The 14,705-nt window shown below is 37.3% G+C and overlaps 1 protein-coding gene across 1 annotated transcript in view; it reads right to left on the bottom strand.

Annotated features, from left to right (window-relative positions):
* sema3bl (sema domain, immunoglobulin domain (Ig), short basic domain, secreted, (semaphorin) 3bl) overlaps positions 1-14,705 on the bottom strand; it is a 99,621-nt gene that overhangs the window by 68,027 nt on the left and 16,889 nt on the right. Inside the window, exon 2 of the mRNA XM_020922335.2 lies at positions 554-714. Coding sequence (XP_020777994.1) covers positions 554-714 — 161 coding nt within the window. The remainder of the gene's footprint in view (positions 1-553; positions 715-14,705) is intronic.

Genomic DNA, 14,705 nt, shown 5'->3' with positions numbered 1-14,705 from the left:
TTTATCAACTAAAAAGAGGAAAGTATTTTCTAAAAACATAATTTTTTTTAGGAGAAGCATCGAGTCTTCTCAAGTTACAGGGCTCAAGTCCAAGTCAAGTCCCAAGTCTTAGTTCATTTTATCAAGTCAAGTCTCAAGTCCTAAAAACAGTGACTTAAGTCACCACCTCTGGATTCCAGTGAAGCCGATGTCCGATAAATTCTGTTGATATTTTTTGGACGATATGTGGGGCAAATTGTGATTATGTTGCCCCAGTTGTATGAATTTAGTACATTTTAGTACATTCAGTACAGTTAATTTATTTGTGGTTATTTTATCCGTATATATTGAATCTGTATTTTCAGTATTTCCACCAACCTGCCCAGGGACTACAGCTGTAAATTAGTATCATGCTATAATCTGGCACAAGCATCTTTGACATTTGTCTTGATGAATGTATTGTTGTATTATTGTATTGTTGCACTGTCCCATGTACAAATATCTGTAATAAGAATGCAAATATATTTAAAAAAATAAAATAAAATCCTTGAAGTCTTAAAAAAAAATTCCTGACCTCCTTTGACTCCTGTCCTGTGGGTTTGAGAAGCAGTGAGTAGAGCACGTCCTTCCCTCCGATGAACAGCCTGTCTCTGTACTCGTCCAAAAACACAGAAGACACAGAGAGATGTCCCTGATGTCCACTGAAGACCAGGGAGCGGTTAGAAGACACCAGATCTGCAGACACATAAGAGTGGAGAGGTAAGGAGGAGTGAATCACAATACAAAAAATGATAAACAGGTATCATAGTTTTACCATAGGAACATCTGAACAACATTTGGAGTAGAGCTGGGAAATATGCCAATAAAATTCTAATAGTAATCACAGTTGAAGTAATAATAAACTAATACAGATAAAGTAGTGCCTAGATAGAATATCCTATGACTGTTAACTCTCTTTGCTATTTGCCTTTCCTGTTCGTTGTCATGGTGACAGGTTGGGTTTCAATATGGAACTGTTCCAATTTTATGTATTACTATTATTATTATTTTTTTTTAAATTATTATTTATTTATTATTATTAACAAACTCTAGCTAGTCTTAACCATCAGCACAACCCAGTCCCTATACTCTTTTCCTTACCATGCATCTGATATTAATCAGTGTGACAAACGTTTAACTTTTTGCTTCACAAAACATGTTGACAACTTACTCCTACTTTCTATTTTTTTGTAGGTTGCCAAAAGTGTAGGAGTCGTCAGGATTTGAAAGTTAGAAAAGGAGGCACCCCGGTTTGACTGAACTCAATTTCACCTCGGCCTCCTGTGGAGATTTGAACCGTCAACCACCTCTGACTGTGAGGCTTCTGTCAGGAGAGCAGAGCCAGATGCCCTCCCCTCGCTCTCTTATTGATCCAGCCTGACTCAGCCCAGGATCATGGAGGGCACCCCGGGGCCACCTCACAGTAGCAGCGGCTCTTTTGTTTGGGTGAAACTGTGCAGTGGATTTGAGGTTCTGTTTTCCTCTGAGTTATTGGTTCTGATGTTTTAGATTAAAGCAGTATTTCAGCTTGACACTAGTTTGACTAGGATCCAACTCAGTGATTGTAATTCATTTGAACAGCACATTTTGTTTAATAAAGTTTATACTTTTATCCCAGGTAATTTAGACTGGAGGTAAAGAGGGGCACTTTTGATTATGGCACTAGAGTGATTGAGTTTTTCTTATGTTAAAGCAGAGATACTTGATTTTCAAACAGTGGAAGAAAGTATTTATATCTAGGGATGCACAATCCAGCTTTTTCAGTTCTGATACTGATATCGATACTTTGACTTTCTATCTGATACTGTTTTCTGATGGCAAATATTAACAGATACCAGTGTAGGGACACTCATATTTAAATGACACTTATTTCCTTACAACACAGCATCTCTCAAATAACTATTCAGCAAATTTTCACTGTTGGTGATACCATTGCTGTGCATCCCTTTGGAGCAGAAGGGCAAAAGCTCTCTTGATCTTGATTTTCAGTATGAATACAGACCGTGAAAGTGGAGCCTCACGATCTTTCTGACTTTTTGGGTTTTAAGCAGGAGGTGTCAGAAAAGTTACCACAGGGAAAACTGGCTTGTGGCAGCCAAGTGTTCATAGCTACGTTGTCTTTTTGATGCTACAATGTTGGCTCTTCCTATCATTGTGAAGCAGAATTCACCAAGTGTTGGACTAGTGTTCAGTGCAGTATGAGACTTTCTGGAGGTGGAATGTCACCTACAGGATTCCATGGAAACTGAAAGCTAAAACCACATAAATTTTATGCCATACTGTGGAATCTTAAAACCAAAAGAACAAAATTTCCAAGGGAACAGGTTTGTGGACATGCAAGTCCACTCAGAGTTTTTTTTTTAGTCTCTAAAAGGCTATACTGTTGCTTTGAGATAGATAAATTGTAAGCAGCATTTACAATATGCTGTATGCTAAGAAAAAAGTCTGGAACCCCAACTTTGATGGACATGGTCTTATGTATTTGTGTGTAAGACCAACTTCATGGTGGGGCAGTCATTTTCTATAAGCTTTTTATTACCTACAGTATGCTCTAGTTTGGCAGCCCTTCACATGTTTCTTTATGCAGTTGCCAGTGAGCTATAAAGGATTATCTTTCCATTTTCTCTAGCCATTAATAACATTCATGATATACACTCACGCAAACTAATGAAAACTTCACAAAGTAAAGCTTTTTGGTGAAAATTCCCTGTTGTGTTTAGTTTAATTATTTGGCTCAGACCAGATATTTCAGTTCAAGTTACTACAATATGCTGTTAGTGTTTGCCCATTGCAATCCACATGTTAGATGCTATTCAGTTGTGATTGTAAGTAATACTAAGCAGTAATTAATGATTGAACTTTGAATAAGCATGAATGATGACGAATGATAATGATTTGACAAATGGGTCGTGCTTTTATTGCACTCGAGCAGTTTCTGGAGCATGCAGATCCTTGCTTTTTAAATCAGGCCAAATGAGACATGTAACTAGATAGGCAGGTTTATTTGTGTGTAATCAGGAGTACGGAGGGGGTCTGTGTTGAGACAGGTGGAAACGTACTTATCATCAGATGTGGAAAAGTCTGGGCATTCACCACTCACCAGCCGCCGTGTTCTTTCCATAGAATTATTAACTACAACCTTCCTGCGTTAATCCAACCGTGTTTTTGAAATATGGGACCATTTAAGAACTCTTTTCAAATTCATCCTTTATTTGTGTATGTTGTGAGTGGAAACTGTTGCTATTCCTCCATAGTACAGGTGTCAAAAGTACAGAAAATCAGTTGCTAAACCATAGTTCAACTAGTATCCAATAAGGATATCTATTTGAGCCAGTGTCAATACTGAAAAAAAGTATATAAACACAATGAAATTGGACACTAAAGATCGACTGTGATGTTTTTTCATGGCCAGTGCAGATACAGTATGTTTACAATGCAGGGAAAATGATGGCTGATAAGCTCTGCTCATATCTTTTGAGCCAATATACTGCATATATGGCTGATTTGTGTTATTTTTTAGCCAAATTATGTCATTTTAATTTACGACAAACTCACCTAAAGTCCCTTTTTACCACAAACCTTCAAGACAGCAGTGCAGTCACGTTTTGAGTAGTTATCTATTTGCATTTGGCCATAGTTAGCCTTCCACAAAAAACAGTCTTACCCACTCCACAAAGCACCTAAAGCAAATCAATTATTACGCCAGTGAATGTCTGTGTTGATAGAATAATGTTTAAAATAAAACTAACCTTGCATTGCATGAATTGTTGCATGTTGAGGGACTATTTTCTCAGCAGCAGTGGAATTTTACTTTGCCACCACTGCCAAGCTTTCTATCAGGAAGTTCAACTCGCTGGTACTGCTCAGACATAAATCCTTCAAACGCAGGGTTGGTTTTACTTATAAAATTATTCTATTGACACAGACATTTACATCGACAGTCTGGTGTAATAATATAATTTAATAATAAGTGCTTTGGGTGCTTTGTGGAGTGGGTAAGACAGTTTTTAGTGGCATGATAACTATGGCCATTGACATGCTCTAGTCTAGCACCAGCGACCTCTGCAAATCCAAGGATGGAATATTTGAAAAAGTGTCACCACACGTCTCCAACACTCTGGCTAGGAAATGAGGTCTTATGTACAAAATTCTGAAGTGTCCCTTTAAGACCTTAAAAAGTCTAAATATCTGCCAGATCTGTTGATCTATCTCTATTGGACATTTCCACAACACTTTTAGAATGATCTTGTATCAGAACTAGATCACAACATAAAAAAGTGCAATTATTTTGTGTTGAAAACTATAAAAATTTAAAAAGGAGAAATTTTAATTAACATTGTGGTATTGAGTATCAAGCGTATTCCTATTGAAATCAAGTTTAAAATGTTAGTATTGTGTCAACAGTACATCATAGTCTTTGCACTGCAGATAAAACGCTTGTAATTTCAGTAAAAAGGAGTTTGAGGCATGATAACGCATGTGAATAGTCCTCAGGGTACTATCTGGGCTTTAGAGAGATCTGGTTCACTTCTGGACCAACTCCACAAAATTGTGCAGCCTGATCCACATCTGAGCCACACGAACTGAGTAACAAGTAGCATGAGACTTGTAAAATGAGGCAGGAGACTCTGGATGTCTAAAACAAAGACTGAGCGATTTGGGAAAAATTTCAAATTCCAATTTTTCTGACAAGCATTGACAAGAATTTTCAAATGTGTCCAGGAAAAAAATGACTAAAATATGAACTGACAAACTAATATAATAATCACATTTCAGAACATGTTTGTACATACTGGATCTAAAGTAGAGAAAAAACTATTTTGTTGTTTGTGGAGGAAATTATGTTATTTCCAAAAGCCTTTGCGATTTGATTATTGCGTTAATTCAAACTGATTAATCTTGAGCACTACTTAACACAGTAGAAGTTTATTTATCATCAGTCTGGGACCCAGAGAAATGAACATCACCCAAACATCACTGCTTTCATTAAACAGATTCTATGTCCTCATGTCATTGGCCTCTGACAGGAGCGCTAGTCTTCACCTGTCAAACACACAAACACATGATACATCTGCCTGTCCACAGACTGAGCAGGCCCTGACAGTTTGGCCTTCACAGCAGCATCACATGCAAACTATACTTCTGTTTTTAGAAGGGCCCATGGGGTTTGTTATGTAGCACGATAATATGGTTTGTAACACACACACCACACCAGAACATTTGGAGATCATTATTTTGTTCTCATTTACGAATTTATGCTATGGTTATATTCATTAAAGGTTGGTATAACAGGCAGGAACTTCCCTTCATTTGTTTACTTAGAAACAGGATATTATTTTTACTTTAGGTGGTTTGTTTTTTGTTGTTGTTTTGGGCTTTTTTGCTGTAAAACTTGCTCTGATTGGTTAAGAACAGAGCCAAAGAAACCTACAGATGCAGCAGTATTAAAAATAGAACAGGAAAAAAAAGTAAATTTAGCAAAAAAACAAAAACTATCTTGTTATACTGAGGTTGACAATATGTTAATTGCTGCATTTTTAAGGTGCACCCAGAAATAGGAATATGCAAACTCCACAAAAAGCAAAGATGGCAATGATTCATTTTAATGATACAATTGAATTATACAATAATATATAATAATGAAGAAGTTATCACAATTTAGACATATTTCATAACTCAAGTCCATAAAAGTTATAAACAACATTAACAAAATGAACGAGACTACATTCCAACTAAATAAACCGAATAAACTAAATAATGAAACAAAGGCGCATAAATAAATCTCCTTTAGTTAATTATGGAGCTCTTCAATGTCTCTGGAATGGCCTTACAGCACGATTCCCCAGTGTGCCCATTAGCCTCATCTCACTAAAATAATGAGGAAAAGTAAAACACAAGCTAAACTTTCAAACTCATGCAAAAGAAATAACGAGGGAGCACAATGAGAGAGCAGCTGGGATAAAGGATGGGTCTGGATTGGAGACAGTAATGGGCAGAGACAGACAGATCATCACACACACAACCGCACACACACACCACCACACACACACACACAACCGCAGTGATGTATGACATAGTTATTGAACCTGGCAAAGGCTGTTCACTCCGGGATGAGCACTGGGTCTCATTATTAGGTGCACATCAGGCAAAATACATGGTGCCAAGTGTGAGGTAACTGTAAGGGCAGATGTGGTTTGACAGCAGAGAGGAGGCAGGTTTGGGAGTTCTAACATGTGCTGTTGTACCCACTGCTGTGTTTGAGCTCACCCAATTTATACAGTTATGTCCCCAATCATTATTACTGCAGGATTTATTGCAATCAAATCAAAATCACTATTTACTGGAATGAGAACAATGGTGGAAAAGATGTAATTAAAAATGGGGCAACATCTCTTTGTGCTTCTTTGTGCGCACATTTCATTTCCATCAGTTTATTTACATTTGGCTTCAAGAGCAGCACAAAAATATGAAATAAAATAAAAGAAACTGAGAGGCCAAGTTTGTGAAATGAACCATATAATTTATTATAATAAATTATGCCTTTTCTCATTTTTGTGGACATCTCATCTCACTCCTGACTGCATTTGTAACAAAATTTCTTTTGCAAAAACTGTTCTGCTTCAATTGCGTCTATAAATATGCTCTGAAATACCATTGGTTCTGTAGTTTATGTTTCCATTTTTCTCTTTTTGGTTAATGGTCTTGTAGTGATAAAAAATAAATGAAATGCAAAGCACCATCACAAGCGATTAATCATTTTACTTCTATATATTTTTCTACTATTTATATTACTATATATTTGTTGAAAATTATCGTATTTTTTTTACACAAATATTCAGTTCAAAAGAGAATATGTGATGGGCATGTCCGTGTTGTATATCTGACACTGACAGCTGAACCGCCCCTCATGTCTTTAGCAGCTCTGCATCAGTTCAGCTCTTTCCACACAGCTCCTTAGCATGAGATGACCTTTGACCTTCGAGCGGGTGATGAAAAGTGACAAGAAAACTATGTGTGGCCCAGTGTCTGTAAGGAACACCATGGGAGGGTCCAGCAAAATCTCAGAAGAGCAGTGGTTAGGGGAACTCCAAGAAGTTCATAAAAATATTAATTTAAACGGCCCATAATACTGTTTTCTGATCTGTTTTAATGTTGTTTCCTCATCAATGAAAATGAGAAAAGCCTGCACACTTACTCCCAAATAAATGAAAATGTTTCGATCAGTGGATCTTCGTGTTTCCTCATCACAACCTGGAATTGTGTTTTGTGTCATTCAGATGTTTAACACGCAGAGTTTTTTTCTCTCAGACAGAAAACACTCTGCTCCACCTTGTAATGTCATGTGGTAATACAGAAATAAGTTTGCGTATTTAAACTCCACACACCTTCACTTGAATCATTCAGATACTGTTCGCCCTACAATTACCATTTTCTACTGAACAAAAGGTAGTGTTGAGCTCATGATTTGATTTTTCTCAAAGCACAGAGTATTGTTTTTGGTGATGGCGTTCCATTATCCAAATAATTTCAACCTATGGTTTGATTATACTACTGATTAAGGATTGTCTGCATGTGCCAGGTTTAGTGAGGAGTCAGATCAGAGGCATTTTAGATTCAAACCAACTGGACTGTAGCAGCTGGAAACCCATCCCTTCTACTTTCTAATCATCTTGAGAGCCAGCCAAAATTATAACATAAATAAATGGGATAACATTGTTTTTGCAATTAAGAATAAATCACCATGTTTTGTTTCATTCACACATGTTTGAGTAATCCTTTATCATTAGTCTATCTGCATCTTCAAAGCTCAAAACGCTCCATGTGAAGTTATGTTATGGTATTTTTCCAGTTAATGGCTACCTTCTACCTTTTGTTAAGAAGAGACTGGCAATTCCACGACATCACAAGGTGGAACAGACTGTTTTCCATTTGAGAGAAGAACTCAGCCTAAGGGTTTGTGTGTTAAACATGTATGAATGAAACAAAACACAACTCTAGGTCTGTTCATGAGCATAGATCAGAAAATAATGTAATATGGGCCTTTTAAACTTTACTATGGTTGGTATAATTCAAAAAATACTGTACTGTCTTACACATACATAATCTTGAAATTAAAAGTGGCCACAGACCTTTTATTGTATTCAGTGCAATGGCTTGGCAGATAAAATGAGGTATAATACCTGTTTGCGTGAATGAAGTACTCAAGTTGATTTGACTTGGCATGTTAGTATTTGGACTCTGTGTTCAGTTTGTGAAGCTGTTTCTCCATAAACATTGCTTATATCCACCACACGAACTGCCCCGTTTGAGGCTTTCACATTTCACTTCTGTTTCTCGTAAATCACTCAGAGCTCCACACAAATCCCCCACAAATATGCAGTACGCAAATACCACAACTGTAGTACCACAACTTTATACAGTATACACTAAGTACACACAGAGGTGGAGGCGCACTGACAGATGGGAGACTTTCACAGTGCGACTCACTCATGACCTTTGTTTTTTACTGATATTCAAATGGGAAGTAAACAATTTGAAGGATGTCAGTTTCTATTCCAGTTCTCTTCTAATATCTTAAAAATTCTAGAGGTGGAGCAACAGAGGCACACCTAGGATTATAAAAAAACACATTTAGAATAATCAATCTGGATCTTTGACTAATAGACACATAGAAATACACATACATATATACAAAAAGAGACCAAATACCCCAGTATGACAGCAATACAATTAACATTAAAAACTACGGCTGCTCAATATTTCGCAATGAAATCTACCTATTATAAGAGCTCTACAAACATGTTCTGAACTGGGATTAGTTTATTGAATTTTATTTCAGTTTTCTCTCAAATGCCCCCTGAAGTTGTTTACAATGTCCACTCTGAATAGAATCCTAGTTTATAAAAATATGTCAAAGTACTTGTCAGAAAAATCCAAATTAGTTTTTTGTTTCGTGCTAATTCTTGCAGTTCTAAAAGCACGCAAGATGACAGTGAAGCAACACTCAAGAGCTCAGACAGAGCTTATATTGATATATTCTTTAGACTTTACTCTTTTTTTTTTAAATATACATTCAACATTTTTAACAATAACCGTATTTTACTCAGTTATACCTTCATGGATATAGGACCCAATATTGAGTATCCAACTTGGAGAGAATTCTGCTATAAACCATGTCTCCCATCTTTCACCCTGTTCCACTCCCATGTCCATATCACTTTCTGTCTTTCACGGGGGAAGCATCCACATCTGTCTTCAATGTGTCTCATTTCCCAGCATGCACCGGGCCATAGGAGCTTGTACTACTGCCAAACCATGCGACACGCGATGTGTGCATCTGGTTTCACTGAGGTGTCAAAACCCACTGTAACACCCACACCACAGAGAGGCAAAGAGGCAGCCATGTTTACAGGGAGCAGCACACACGCACTGTGAGAGAACCCAGGGCCGTCGCTGAGAGATCCTCTGCTTATTTGCATCTTTATGTGTCTGTCATCACTCCCATGTCCAGAGTAATTAAACAAAGGTGGCACTGAGGTTGTGCTTTTGTCAATATAAGCACAGCTGACAAGTGCAAGGCATACAGCATGAACTATAGGCCAAATGAAAAGTAAAATTATTAAAAACTGATGATGGATTTGTAAAAAAAAAAATCTTGTCTATGGAGGCTTTGGGAGCATATCTTTTTATTCTCAAATCATAGGTCAGTTCCTTATAGGGCTAACTACAGTAGGGTCTGGTTTCACACGTCATCTTCTAAAAGTAGAACTTGACTCAGTGAACATATTACAGCCTTCATGTAAGTCATGATAATCTGTACTTTTAAAATGAATGTTTAAAAGTACTCTTTTATCTCATTTCATATTCCCGTAGAAGGAAAGACAAGTTGGTTTCTCTTGTACTACACAACAGGCTGCAATCTAAAATGATTTACTGTTTTATGTGTTTCAAGATTCATTGCAGCTGCTTTTTTTATCAGGTACAAATGTTTCCACATTATAATAATGAAAAACAAAACAAACAAACAAACAAACAAAAAAAACTAACTAAAAACAAAACAAACAAACAAAAAACTTAAGAATAAAGTCATATACAAAAGAAAAATAACATACCATACATACCATACTATTCCTAAAATATAAATGTAGCCTACCGTAATTTCCAGACTATACGGCTCTACTTTTTTCTCACATTTTGAACCCTACGGCTTAAAAAACGATGCGGCGAATATATGGACAGATTATTTGTTTGACACATTGTCCATTCATATATATGGTCTATGGTTTGGTAACACAGCGGATGTGCACAGCCTGAGTGCAGAAAGCGCCGCTGTCTGTGCGGGTAACACATAGCTCTAGGGTTAACATGAAGTTGCTACACTAGCTAGTGATATTGTCAGCGCACTCAAACTGTTTATCACCGTGTGATAAAATAAGTTATGATGCTAAATGAACATTAGTGAGGGGGATATGTCTTACCCGTATGCGTAAATGACAAGAAGAAACTCTCAAACTTCAGTAGCCGGACATCCACTCATACCTGACCAATACAATTAACCCTGCTCCCAAGAGAGACTGAAATCTGATGAAATCCTACAAGACACTGAATGACACAGACAGGACAGAGATTATTTCTGCAGGAGACATGCGCTGTAGAGCTCGGGGAGAGTGATGTGTCAAGGAAGATTCTAGTTTGATTGTGTTTTGAAGTTATTTTGCACTTCATACACACACTCCTTATGAAAAATACACAAAGAAATACAGATGATGCAGTTGATTAAGTTAAGTTAATGGTGATTGATGTGGCTGTCGAAAAAGGAAACAAAGCTGCTGCACGTGAGCTCGGCATCAATGAGTCGATGGTGAGATTTTGGCGGCGGCAGAATGACGAACTGACTCAATGCAAAAAGACGATAAAAGCTTGCGAACTTGAAAATGTTCTTGAAGACATGGACACCTGCGGCTTATATTCAGGTGTGGCCTATAAATGTACAATTTTAAAATTTTAGTTAAAATTTAGCTTAGGTGGCTTATATTCAAGTGTGCTCAATAGTCCAGAAATTATGGTATATAAATTACCTTTTGATAATAATGATGACATATTTTAAGGTTCAAGATAATTACTGACAAACAGTGGGTTCATATAAAATGTAATAACATCCAGCCAGTGGAAGCTAATAATATTTTTATAATGTCATCAATCAATTAAAGTGATAGTATGTAACTTTCCAGAGGTGAAAAGTCAGCTGCATGATTCCAAATGAACAAGATTACCATGGAAACAAGCATGCCCTCCTCCAGGCAAAATAAGAGTCAGGTTTGTGGTAATGCAAGCCCGACAATAAGGACATGTTTTTGTATGTTTTTCAGATGCAATAAATGCATCCAGAATCAAAACACAATCTTTTACTTTAGTCTGTTTTTGGAAAAAAATCTTTAAATAAAAAAATTGAACAAAATGTGCATTGCAATGTAAAAAAAATACAAATTTGAGTGACATATTTGAAAAATTCCCTTGTAGATGTGTGAACTATATCAGACCTTCACTACATGCCTTGTTCATATCTGTGGCTGATCTCTCCTGTACAAATTGCACCCAGGCCTCTGTAATCTGCGCTAAGCTCCATAGATCCCGCCTGTACAGCGGCCCTCACACTTAGGGCGATATGATCTGTTAGCATTGGCTTACTGTGAGAGAGGGACCCATCTGAAGCCTATTACACCCCTGGGTCTAATACTCACATGCCATCAGGAATCCATAAGTCACGCTCTGGTCTGATCCACTTTCTCAACTAAATCCACTGTCAATTTCATCTCAAAACATTTCTCAGTGGATTTTTGTTTTGACGGGTTCAGATACATAAATAACGCCTCGAACAAGCAAATATGGCCTCATTACACGTATTAGCAGAGATTCATTACATGGGGGCTGTATATTGTTGAAGAAAGCACAGTATTTGTGGAATCTGCTGAGTACACAACATGCTGGCCCACTGCGGTTCTCCCACTCAAGCCCCTCCACACACACACACATCTGTTCAGACAATGCAGCTGGTAATTAGCTCTCTTATATATATGATCTTATAATGGAATAGTCTGAACAAGTTTATTGAATAGGATAGGACACATATTTGTACTGCTATTGGCCTTTAAACATGCTTTTGTGTACCTTGGCTTTGGTAGTACCATGTTACATGACTAAAATAATGCCTATAAAACTTAATTTTTCATAAGCTGCACTCCCTCTACTTTGATTTGGTGTTAGCACATAATTTTCTGTCAGCAGTAGGAATGAACCATGAAAAATATTGCCATTTATACAACATGACTGCCAGCCTGACGTCAGGAACAGTCAAAACAAGTCCAGTGATGATTTATGGACGTGAAAACAGTGTAGGAGAGATCTTTGTATTTCTACCTGTGTCGAAACAATCTGGGAAAAATTGAAACTCTGAAAATCGTGAACTAGATTTGTATGTTTCAAAAGTTTAATTTAGGCTGCGGATTGTAACCTGAAGTGACCCAAATCTGATTTTTTCGCTCCTATGTGATCTCGTATCTGATCTTTTAATAACAGTCTGAACGACACAGGTCCAATTTTTTCAAATGCGACCCAGGCCACTTGGATATGTGGTCTTAAAACCGACACGTCTGATCTTTTGACATGTGACTTCAGTCTGAACAGCCAGGTCACATTCATCCCACCTAAACGTCAGGCTCGGAGTCTAGTCAATGGAGGGCGAGGTTAGCGACTTAATTAATATTTGGGAGGATCGCTGTATTCAGGCAAAATTGGAGAGGTCTTATCGGAACCAGGCAGTTTTTGAAGTGATTGCCAAAAAATGGTCAAGCGCGGCTACAGGCGGTCCTAGCTCCAATGTCAACAAAAAATAAAGAGCCTATGAGCCAAATAGAAGGAGGCTAAAGACTCAAACAAACAAAGCTTCCGTGGACGTGTAACCTGTCCATTTTACAAATAACTGGACTGTATTTTGGGAGACAAGCCCTGCATTATTGTGTCCTCCAATGCGCATGCAGGACACTTTTAGGGCGTTTAAAGTTCACACTGGAGATCACATACAAGTCGCATAGAATTGGAAATGTGAACAACCTCGCAAAAAAAACGAATTTCACAGAAAAATCCAAATTGAGCATTAAGCCCTGCAGTCTGAATGCAGTTTGTTTGTTTTTTCATTACACTCTAACCTTTTCACAAGTCTGCATTGTCAAAGTGCCTCAAAAATATGAGATTTAACTATATAAAATTTAGGTGAGAGGCGGCAGTTCTGTCCTATCTTTGAATGTGCTGTCAGACTTGCGGAGGCCGTGTTCATTAGCAGCTCACTCAAATCAGTCATGGTGCAGATAAGAGACACAGGCTGATCCTGTGTGACTGACGACTCAAGACAGAGGGAAGTCTGGGATTTCCTACAACCTGCTGCTGCCTCTCAACACAACTGCACTCCCACTAACATCACTCCAGTACGGCTGTATTTACTCTTCACATTTTCATACAGGCATATCGAGACCTCTGAATCTCCTGGAATGTATTAAGTTTCAGTTTTGTATTTAATTTTTTTTTGTTGCTTTTTTGAAAGTTTAAAATGTGGATGTTATCTTCTTTTTCTTTAATAATATTTAATGTTCTGTATGTTGGTGTGTGTCTCGTGTGAAACAAATTTCTACTCAAGTTTGAAAAGGTTTGTGACTTTAAAGGTGCATTGTGCAACTTTTCTGGTGGAGTATCCATCAAATGCTTTTCTACATGTTATTGTTTTGTCTGAAATGTTTCACAGTATGGCATTAAACTTTTCTATCTTCCAGTTACAGGTCACATTCGTGGAGAGGCAACACTGCTCACAGTCAGAATGCCTGTCTTATTAGACAAAACCACTAGCAACTGAAAATAAGCCAAGATGATAACAGTAATGCTGTTCTTCTAAATGTATTTACAGATGCTTATCAAATCTAAACTTCATAAATGGCTGCAAATACAGAAGAGTAACAGCACATTTTATGTTAAATCTAAATGGGATGAGGAGCTGAATATTGTTTTACCAGAGGATGATTGGCTTTTGATGTGCAGCACACAGCAAACAACAACTCATTCCTCCTCAAATTACAGCCAGAATACAAGGGTTTGATTGTCATAGTTGAATCACTCTCATGTTTTTTGGACATGTACAAAATAAAAATCATTCTGGGACAATGTGTTTGAAAAAACAGATGCAATCTTGACTTATGTTGCCCCCAAGAACCCAAAGTTATTTTTGGCTCCGCATGGAGAAGTGATCGAAAAAGCGGACAGATACCTTTTTAAGATTCTACCATTGGCATCAGAAAAAGCAATAACAAGACGATGTCTTAAAGAGGACCCACCGTCAGTGAATCAGTGGCTCGATATCATAGAAGAAATATATGCTGACTTTTTTTCTACAACTCAAAGTACATTTCTTCCTCAAACGCTGGACAAAATGGTTGAAATATAGACAAATGAGACTTGATCCACCTTCTACATCCTTACTGCAGTGAAATAGCACCCCAAGCTTTGCATTGGTTGTATTTGTTTGTTTCTTTTTTTACACAAAACATGAAAAACTGAATAAATAAATAAAAAAAATCTATCTGTTTAATGTCATACTGTGGAACATTCCAGGCAGAGCAATGACATATCTATAGAAACAAGAA

The sequence above is a fragment of the Boleophthalmus pectinirostris genome, unplaced genomic scaffold (genome assembly GCF_026225935.1).
Source record: "Boleophthalmus pectinirostris isolate CB_2022bp ecotype Guang Dong unplaced genomic scaffold, ASM2622593v1 HiC_scaffold_8, whole genome shotgun sequence".
In the NCBI taxonomy this organism is placed as follows: Eukaryota; Metazoa; Chordata; class Actinopteri; order Gobiiformes; family Gobiidae; genus Boleophthalmus; species Boleophthalmus pectinirostris.
The sequence above is the reverse complement of the archived record's forward strand: the minus strand, read 5'-3'. Positions and strand labels throughout refer to the sequence as shown.